The sequence below is a fragment of the Sinocyclocheilus grahami genome, unplaced genomic scaffold (genome assembly GCF_001515645.1).
Source record: "Sinocyclocheilus grahami isolate Dianchi unplaced genomic scaffold, SAMN03320097.WGS_v1.1 scaffold1872.1, whole genome shotgun sequence".
Lineage (NCBI taxonomy): Eukaryota > Metazoa > Chordata > Actinopteri > Cypriniformes > Cyprinidae > Sinocyclocheilus > Sinocyclocheilus grahami.
The window spans coordinates 118972-129082 of NW_015507051.1; the positions used below are offsets into that span (position 1 = coordinate 118972).

The 10111-nt window shown below is 40.1% G+C and overlaps 1 protein-coding gene across 1 annotated transcript; it reads right to left on the minus strand.

Moving 5' to 3' along the window:
* Positions 1 to 5923: 5923 nt before the first annotated feature.
* Positions 5924 to 9896, minus strand: LOC107573126 (C-1-tetrahydrofolate synthase, cytoplasmic-like). Its single transcript, XM_016259574.1, has 7 exons — positions 9798 to 9896; positions 8299 to 8438; positions 8049 to 8090; positions 7469 to 7569; positions 6557 to 6734; positions 6264 to 6371; positions 5924 to 5962 (listed from the first exon to the last, which is right to left on the minus strand). The coding sequence occupies exons 2-7, from the start codon at positions 8404 to 8406 to the stop codon at positions 5924 to 5926; spliced, it is 576 nt and encodes a 191-aa protein (XP_016115060.1). The 5' UTR covers positions 8407 to 8438; positions 9798 to 9896.
* Positions 9897 to 10111: the final 215 nt, after the last annotated feature.

Here is a 10111-nt window from a genome sequence, read left to right on the forward strand (position 1 = left end):
AAAAAAAACATTACTGTTCAAAACCTTTTGACTGGTAGTGCATGTAATGTATCACACTCATATCACATCTAGTTGTTTTGGATAAGAATAAAACGTCCGACAATATCGTGTCTTTTTTCATTTAAATCTAGATTTATTTGCATTGGCCCATGGAAACCTCTATCGCAGAGCAAGCCTGTTCTTGATAAATCTGCTGAGAAAACGTGGGGAAAGCCGACGAGGAAGAAGTTGGAGTGAAGCGATCTTTATAGGCTATAGGCGGAGCAAAATACTTAATCGCTCTGTCTATAGCGCATTGTGATTGGATGGTTTACGCTGTCAATACAGGAGACAATCCAATGGGCCACTGGCTGCTCGCTGTCCCTGTGTGATGGTCCTTGGAAAAAAAAAACAAAAAACATTCTGTCGGCCCCTTAAGTGCGTCGGCCCACCGGAAAAATGCCCGGTATGCCCGATTACCAATCTAGCCCTGCATGCTTTACTACTTCCACTTCAAAATTGAATGACTAGCAACTTAGTATATTTAAAGTCTGGTTTTGTCTTCTGCAGGTGGCAGTTCTTCTCTCTAGAGGTGAAAAACTCTGTCAGACCAGTTCTGTTGTAATGGCAAGTGAAGACAAGAACGAGAAATGCCTCCCAAGACCTTAACATCTCACCCTTTATACTTCAAATAAAGGCATTTTACAATCATCTTTGTCTTCTGTGTCTTTCAAGAGGTCTAGAGTGACTTAGAATATGTCAATATGAATATGTCCCCTCCTGAATAAAGGAGCAGGAAATCTGTAAAAATGAAACCTCCAACACAAAACTAGACCTTCAAACCACACTGTCAGTACACTACTGTTCTACACACATAGTGAGTACACTACAAAATACAGTGCTACAAGAAGCAGAGAAATGCCCACTTTCTAGATGCTAATGCTCCTCATTGACTCACTTACCAATATCACTTATACAGCCAGGCGAGTACACTCGTTTTTGGAAAACCCATAACTAGCTGCAGGGATGACAATAAATAGGCTAGACCTAGAACTTTAAGCGCACAAGCATAATTATTTTATTATTAAACACTTTACATTTAAAGATTAGCAGTCCTCCTTACCCTAAAAAGAAGTACATTTGAACCAGAGTTGATCGGCCCAATATGCTCACTGTGCAAGTTGTGTAGTGCCCCGCAAATTACGCAAGACCCCCGGCTCAAAGCGGTGCGGCACTATCAGTCTGGTGCAGAGAAGAGTAATAATAGGAAAGAAAGTGAGCAAGATAGTGGTAAGTGATGGATTTTTAAAAGATGATGTTGAAAAGAAGGTTGCTGCATTGCATTTTGTCGATTTAATTCAGCATTTCGTGAGTGCTTTGAAAACGCTGTGCCAGTGTAACAACAGTGTCAGTGTCGTGCACGGTGTTATCACGGGCACTTCAAAATACATGAAAATATATATATATATATATAAATATATATATATATATAAAAATTCTGTCGGCCCACCGGGAAAATGCCGGGTATGCCCGATTACCAATCCAGCCCTGCCTATAAATCTTAATATTAACGTTATGTTGTATAAATAACGAAGCGTATCCTATATGAAATAAATGAGTTAAATCCCATTGATTAAAAACCTGCTGCTTAATTCTACTGGTCATCTTCAGCCCGCAGCTCAAAACAGAAATGCAGAGCATAATAACTACTGTCATATACAAAACATTATATTGAGAGCACTATTGTAAAAAATGTTGTGAATTCTTAGGGTTTCGCTGACGTTTAATGTTAACTATCTTATGATCAAAACATTATTTACCCCGTTTGTATCTGCGAGGCGTCCTTACACGTTTTCCCTGTGTGTTAATGTAATTATGGCTGTCGAATGTCTTACTTGACTCTGGGTAATGTATTTTGCCCCACCCCAAAACATATGATTCGACTATCAGTCGAATATCGGCAAGATTCGAACGTTCCGATTTGACTATGAAAATCCTTAGTCAGGGACACCCCTACATCATATCATATGCTTGCTCAGTATTTAAAAACACAGCTGTAAGATGGAGACGTGACAACGGGGTTGAGGATCCAAGTGCAGGCTTTATTTACAAGAGTGGTCAAAACAGGCAGGGTCAATCAACAGCAAACAGGAATAATCCAGGATAAAACAAAAGAGTAATCCAAAAACAGGCAGGGTCAATCAACAGCAAACAGGAATAGGTATAATCCAGGAAGAGACAAAAAAAAAAAAAAAAAGAATAGTCCAAAAGACAAACAATCATAATCCAGGGTAAACCGTGCAGGGTCGCAAGGCAAGGCAAGGCAAGGCAAGGCAAGGCAAGGCAAGGCAGAACTTGGAAACAAGGGAAACCACAAAGACGTAACAGGCTATCAATAATCAGCAAAGTGTGTGTGGATGAGTGCAAACTTTATAGTGTGACTGATGGAGTGTGACTGATGGATAGTGTAACAAGACACAGGTGACTGCAATAAGTGATGATGAGTCCAGGCAAAGGATTATGGGGAATGTAGTCTGTGAGCGTGGCAAGAGTCAGGGGTAGAGTGCCCTCTGGTGGAGTTCATGGGCACTCCAGCTAGAGATCATGACAACAGCCACTATTATTAATCTGTGCTCTCCTTATTTCATATTCTAAACATACTGTAAGATCCATGGTACTTCTACCTTTTCTAAATCCACTTTGATAATTTAAAATATATCCTTTATTTTCTATGTAATCTGTTAATCTTTGATTAGTCATTTGAACTGTTACCTTCCTTCCCTGCTTGACGTATCGGTACTACTATCGCTTCCTTCCAGCAGATAGACAATTTACCACATTCCCATACTGTATTATATAATTTCAAGAGTATATTTTTAGATGATTCACTTAAGTTACATATCATTATATAACATAACTAATCTTTATCTGGTGCTGATGATATAGTATTCCTTAGTGCATTGTTTAATTATTTTAAATAGCAAATTCAATGTATGGTTCACAACTTCATCTTCTATACTTAGATCTCCATGTCTTAATATTGTTTCCTCTCACCTCCCACCCCTTCTTCACTGACATTGTCGGAGCCATGAATTTTAACAAATAGACAAGAAGCATGAGTCTTAATAAATTTAAAAAATAATTTTGAACAGCAAACAACAACAAAAAACCTTAAATGTGGTTATCAAATATTTTTGGGGCCTCTATCATCACATGGCGAGTAATAGGGGTGCTCCGATTGATCGGCTACGGATCACTATCGGCCGCTAATCGCTTTGGGATGATTGATCGGCGGTCTCTAAAAAGGCCGATATCAAAAAACGATCAGGATTATGGAAAGTGAAACTTAAATCTATAGGGGTAGTTGGATTTATTCACGCATGTTAAAATATTTATTTTAAGCTTCTTTCTTTTCAGATTCTTATTTACAGCATTATTTTAATAGGCTGTATATTCACTTTGCTCATGGATCGTTGGAAGAAGTCGATCCTGCAGGACATTTTGATACCATTCTTAATTCATGGCAGAATTTTGAAAGAGCCCACTCCCTTGGTTCAAAAGCAACCCCACACATGGATGGTCTCAGGATGCTGCACTGTTGGCACTGTTGGAGAAAATAACTTTGCACCAGTCCTCTGATGTCCTTGTCACGAATTCAGTCCATGGACTTCCGTTTATTCACCACCAGAGGTCACCCTTTCCATTACATTGTCTCTCGCACAACACAAACTGTTGCATAGCACCCTGGACTACATATCCCATCATTCTTTGCACGATTTGCACACAGCTGTTTCTAATCACCTCACTCACTATATAACACCCACTCTAACCACCTTTCTCTGCTGAGTATTGTTTAGCCTGTACCCCTTTCCGAGTCTCCGTGTTTTCCTTGTTTTGCCTTGCCTGTTTTTGCAGTTTCTGATCTTTGCCTGTTTTCTTGGATTTCTCCCTCTTGTCTCGCCCCTGTGATTCTGTCTGCTGATCGGCGACCTATGCTAGCCCTGTGACTATTCTTGTGTTTTGCCCGCCATATACCTGTTTGCCAGTGTTTTGACCCTGCCTGTTTACCACGTCTCTTAAATAAAGCCTGCAGATGGATCCACATGTCTCACGTCTTGTCAGCCCCGTTACAGAATACTCAGCCCAACAAGGATCCAGCGGCTTTTCCAAAGAATATTGGCCAGGTATGGACATGGCAAGAATTTTGTTAGCCCTTAAACAAGGCCCCCGATCTTTGGAGAACCATATTCGAGAGTTTCTAGCCATCGCTCACTATTCTGATTTACCCGACTGCTTATTGATAAGAGTTTTGCTGTGATGGCTTAAATCAACCTCTTAGGGCTAAGCTTAGGGTCCACGTTCATCACTCGCTCAGTTCATGGATTATGCTTTGTTGACGGTCGGATCTTTGTTTACTGTGGGTGTCGCGGAGGAAGAACGCGACACAGTGTCTGTGACTGAGATGGCGGCTGTACCAGAGCACGCTCACAAAATGGCGGCGGCAGTGGAGCCTGATTGCAAAATGGCGGCCACACTAGAGCACACTCACAAGATGGCGGACACAACAGCATCTAGTCAAGTCACGGTTGATCATCATGAGTCAGGTCAAGTAACAGTTTATTATTATTATGAGTCAGGTCTAGTCACAGCTGTTCTTCCTGAGTTCAGTCAAGCCACAGCTAATCTTCCCGAGTCGAGTCTAGTCACAGTTGATCGTCATGAGTCAAGTCAAGTTACAGTTCATTATCATGAGTCAAATCGAGTCACAGTTTATTATCCTGAGTCTGGTCAAGTCACAGCTGATATTTATGAGTCTAGTCAAGTCACAGTTGATCGTCATGAGTCGAGTCAAGTTACAGTTCATTATCATGAGTCAAGTCACAGCTAATCTTCCTGAGTCGAGTCAGCCTGTACCCCTTTCGGAGTCTCCGTGTTTTCCTTGTTTTGCCTTGCCTGTTTTTGCGGTTTCTGATCTTTGCCTGTTTTCTTGGATTTCTCCCTCTTGTCTCGCCCCTGTGATTCTGTCTGCTGATCGGTGACCTACGCTAGCCCTGTGACTATTCTTGTTTTGCCCGCCATATTCCTGTTTGCCAGTGTTTTGACCCTGCCTGTTTACCACATCTCTTAAATAAAGCCTGCAGATGGATCCACATGTCTCACGTCTTGTCAGCCCCATTACAGTCCTATCCTTGTACTTCCTGCAGAATTTCAGTCTGTCCAGTACGTTTTTCTTGGAGAGAAGTGGCTTCTTTGCTGCCCTTCTTGACACCAGGCCATTGTCCACAGTCTTGGCCTCACTATGTGTGCAGATGCTCCCACACCAACCTGCTGCCATTCCTGAGCAAGCTCTGCACTGCTGGTAACACGATTCCGTAGCTGACTCCTCAGGAGGAGACGGTCCTGGTGCTTGCTGGACACTCTGGGGCGTCCTGAAGAGTCGAACCTCTCTCCTTGAAGTTCTTGATGATCCGGTAAATGGTTCTTTCAGGTGCAACATTCTTTGTAGCAATTTCCTTGCATGTGAGGCCATTTTGATGCAAAGCGATGATGGCTGCACGTGTTTATTTGGAGGAAACCATTGCTAACAAGAACACAATGATTGGAAGCGCTTCTTCCCTCCTTTTACAGCATTCAGTCTGCTATTACTATCTAATTAATATGATAGTGATTTTACCTGACTAGTACTCATTCACACTTTCACATGTGCTGCTGGTATGATTAGTCAATTAATGTTAGCTGGTCATTTTGTCAGGATCAAAAAACAGTGAACTTTGTTTTTTTTGTGAAAAGTTCACTTTTTGGCAAATGAAGCTGAATTGAATTGAATTTAGCAGACACTTTTATCCAAAGCAACTTACAGTGCATTCAGGCTATACATTTTTTACCAGTATATGTGTTCCCTGGGAATTGAACCCACAACCTTTTGCGCTACTAACGCAATGCTCTACCACTGAGCCACAAGAATGCTCCAAAAGTGGTTTTCCTGTTAGCCACAGGAACACAAAAATAATTTTAGCAATTATTTAAAATGCATCTGATCACTCAACACAATAATCTAGAAACAATGTGAATGAACATCACAACAGCTTAAGCAGCCAAATTTGCAAAACACAATTTATGTTACTGCCAAAACGTTTGGCCATGACTGTAAGAACACTCACGCAGCAATGTTAACTAGTTTTCTGTCATTTGTAATTTAATGTAATGTACATGAGTCATCACAATCTGTAAAAGTGGTCAAAGCTGCTTTACTTTATAGGCAACAATCAATCCACTTTTCATACCTGTTTGCTGTACAGGTCCACCTTGTGTTGGGCTTCTGGAAGAAGTTCAATGTCATCTGCACCATAGATCTTCTGCGCAATGATTCTGATCTTGTCTACAATAGGTAACTATAAGATAACAGAAATTAATAAGCAAACTGTGTGAATGTGTACATCTGTAAAATATGACTGCAAAGTAATCCCTCTAATATTGTGTGTAACATATACCACCCTGCAAATGTATAAAACTGATATATTTATCACTTATAAAAATTATAATGCAACACCTCAAACATTCTTTTTTTTTTTTTTACCTCAATGTCATAAAGAAATTTGAAGCTGCTGGGTAAGTCTGCAGCTTTTTGCACTGCTCTAGCCAGATCTACAGCACCAGTGCCACCAGCAGCCCAGTGAGAGCAATGCACAGCATCAAAAGCTCCTGCTGCTTTGGCTAGTTTACAGATCAGATCCAGTTCAGCCTTTGTGTCTATACTGAATACATGAGAGATGGCAAGACTCAGTTTGAATGGCACATGAGCTATACAGCAGTTTGATTAACATGGTCTGGAAACTCAATTCACAAATGATACTCAATATCTCCCCCAAGCACTTCACTAAAATAAATGAATCTAGTCACACAGTCAAACATGTTGTTGGCTAAATGATAGGTCTGTCAATGGATTACACATTTTAACATCATATTATTCAGTTTTCCCTCAATAAATTCCCAATTTGTTGCTTATCGATAGCAAGTAAAGCAGTTGCTGTAGTTATATTTAGGTATTGGGGAGGTTTAAGGGATCTAGAATATGGTCATGTAGAATAAGGCATTAATATGTGCTTTATAAGTACTATACTTACAAACAGCCAATGTTAGTAATTTGCATGTTAATAAGCAACTAGTTAATGAGTGAATAGTGTTCCCTAATCTAAAGTGCTACTACATTTTTTTTTCTCTCACAAATCATTGTAGGGTTTCAGAAGACTTCTTATTGGGTTAACTACTCAAGAAGTAGTTCAGGTTAATTTAACCTTAATCAGGTTAACATTTTTTTAACCATTTCTGTCCATCGTAAACCATTGTACAACAGTAACAAACAACTCAATACACAAAGCATTAGAAATTTCTATAGACATTAAAAAACACAAATTGCCCTACTCTGCATAAAGCTTATATATTTATCTTATCTGTATTGTATAGGTTTAATCAGCAGGTGCAGTCTTACTTGAAAGCATTGACAGCCACAACTACTGGAACCCCAAAAAGCTGAGCGTTCTCCACTTGCTTCCTCATGTTACTGCAGCCGGCTTCCAGCAGTGCCAGATTCTGTAAGAATTCAAACCAACTTTTTCAGTACTACATTAAAGTTTTGGGAATGTTTCTGGAGTGACTCTGGTTTTTGGACATTTGATATTGAAAAATTTCTCCATCCCAATATCTGCTCCAAAACCTGCTTCGGTGACTGGCAGAAAACATGTCGGGTCTCGGGTCTGATCACCGGTCTCTTGTTGTCTCTGTGTTTGATCAGTACTACATTAAAGTTTTGGGAATGTTTCTGGAGTGACTCCTGTGATTCACTTTTAGTTAAATGCAGTTGCCACTCCCAAAATTTTATAGTGTTATGGGGTGGGTATTATGACCAGAATCTGTCATAATGCTATGAGTGATTTTATACATATGGTAATGGTATGCACTACCAGTTAGAAGTTTTAGAACACCTACATTTTTAGCTTCTCAAATCACCAGACTACATTATCTATAAGATCACAGACTAGCAGAAAAAACATTAAACAATCTTACAGTACCTCTTCAATATATTCTTTTGGCAGAGGCGTGCCTGCGGTGACCTACTGTAAAGATGCAATGCAATGCACATTTATCAACTCCCTGTACAAAATAATATGTCTAAGAAGTGAGACAAAATGACAATCTACATGAAAAAGTAAATAAATTACTGTATATATGAAAGGAAGTTTGAGATGCTGGCAATGTTCTCCTTTAATTATGTATTTTCTCTCCCACTATACAGTAGAGGAGAGTTATTCTCAGACTCACCGTTGGACCACCTCCATGCATCTTAAGTGCTCGAACTGTGGCAACCAAGACCACAACATGAGGCTTGAGACCAGAGTAGCGACATTTGATATTGAAAAATTTCTCCATCCCAATATCTGCTCCAAAACCTGCTTCGGTGACTGGCAGAAAACATGTCGGGTCTCGGGTCTGATCACCGGTCTCTTGTTGTCTCTGTGTTTGTGTGTTGCGCGTGGCTTGTTTTGACAGCTCGCCACGTGAGCATGTCAGCATGATCGTTGTCCCTGCCCTCCTTGTTTCACACCTGGTTCTGGTCATCTCATTAGCTTCCCCTTATAGCTCCTCGTGCTTCTCTGTGTGTTGTCAGATTGTTGTGATTATTCCCTTGCTCTGACTGTCCGTGTATTATCGCTCACCAGTTCTGTCTTGCCTCGTCCAGGCTCCAGTGCTCGTAGCAGTCTGTTTAATTGTTCCGCACCTCTCTGTGCGTTCAGGAACCATGGGCTACCTCCGGCATCCGCCTACCCTGGGACTCCGCGGTCTCGTTGTTGGGCTTCTCAGCCTCTCGCTCGGATTAGCGAGCTGCCCCTCCGACTCAGTCTCCTCTGCCGCGGCTTGTTCCAGCCACTGCTCTCCACCCATCGGTGTGGTTGGGGTTTCCACGTCCACACGAACTGTCCGCGAATGCGCTTATTGCCCGCGGTGATAATCTCTGCACAATAAAGCACCTGTTGAACCCGCACTTGAATCCAGCCTCGTTTTCCATGACAAAACAACAATAAACCCTCTAGGAATTCACACTGATGGGATCCAAGACAACCAACCAAACAATTCCATTTTTGCACAATTTTGTACAGTAAACATATCTCAGTTAATTTCTGACTTGTGCTTGGATTTGAACCATTTGCTTTGATGCATCCAGTGCAGACAGCATAAAGATGTTGCAATATGATGGATGCACGTGGTGTAAAACTCAAGCATGTGTATACTGCATACAATATACTGAAGTCTGTATAGAGTATTGAAACTCACTTGGGTGTTTATTTGCATCATTGCATCTTGTAAAAAAAAAAAACTGATATAATTTTGAAAATAAATTAATTAATAATTAACACCACATTTTTTTTAACTACATTGTTTTAACTACATAACTTTACAGTTACAAGTTTTTAAATTATTCTGGCTCTTCCCTTTACAGATAGATTTAAATTATGCAAATAACAAAAAATGGTTTTGATTTGTGTAACTTACCCACAAGTCCCTGAGGTCCAACTAGTTTCAGAGCAATTTTATCAGCCAAGATTGATGAGTTTCCATGTGCAATGTTTGCAAAAGGTCCACCAAACTGAAATAATTTTGAAAATAAATAAATTAATAATTAACACCACATTTTTTTAACTACATTGTTTTAACTACATAACTTTACAGTTACAAGTTTTTTAATTATTCTGGCTCTTCCCTTTACAGATAGATTTAAATTATGCAAATAACAAAAAATGGTTTTGATTTGTGTAACTTACCCACAAGTCCCTGAGGTCCAACTAGTTTCAGAGCAATTTTATCAGCCAAGATTGATGAGTTTCCATGTGCAATGTTTGCAAAAGGTCCACCATGAACAAACACAGGGTTTCCCCAAACAAGTGTTCATACAAAGACTCAATAAACACCTCTAAAGCACCAGAGAAAGAAGTGACAAGAAAACAGCTGGGAAACTGATTTAAGTAACTTGTGGAGTTGATCATGAATAAGGTATAATTTATCTATAAAGGTGATCCATCTAGGTGATGTGCATAGTAATTTGTAAATACACAACCCAGGACAACTCCTCTTACCT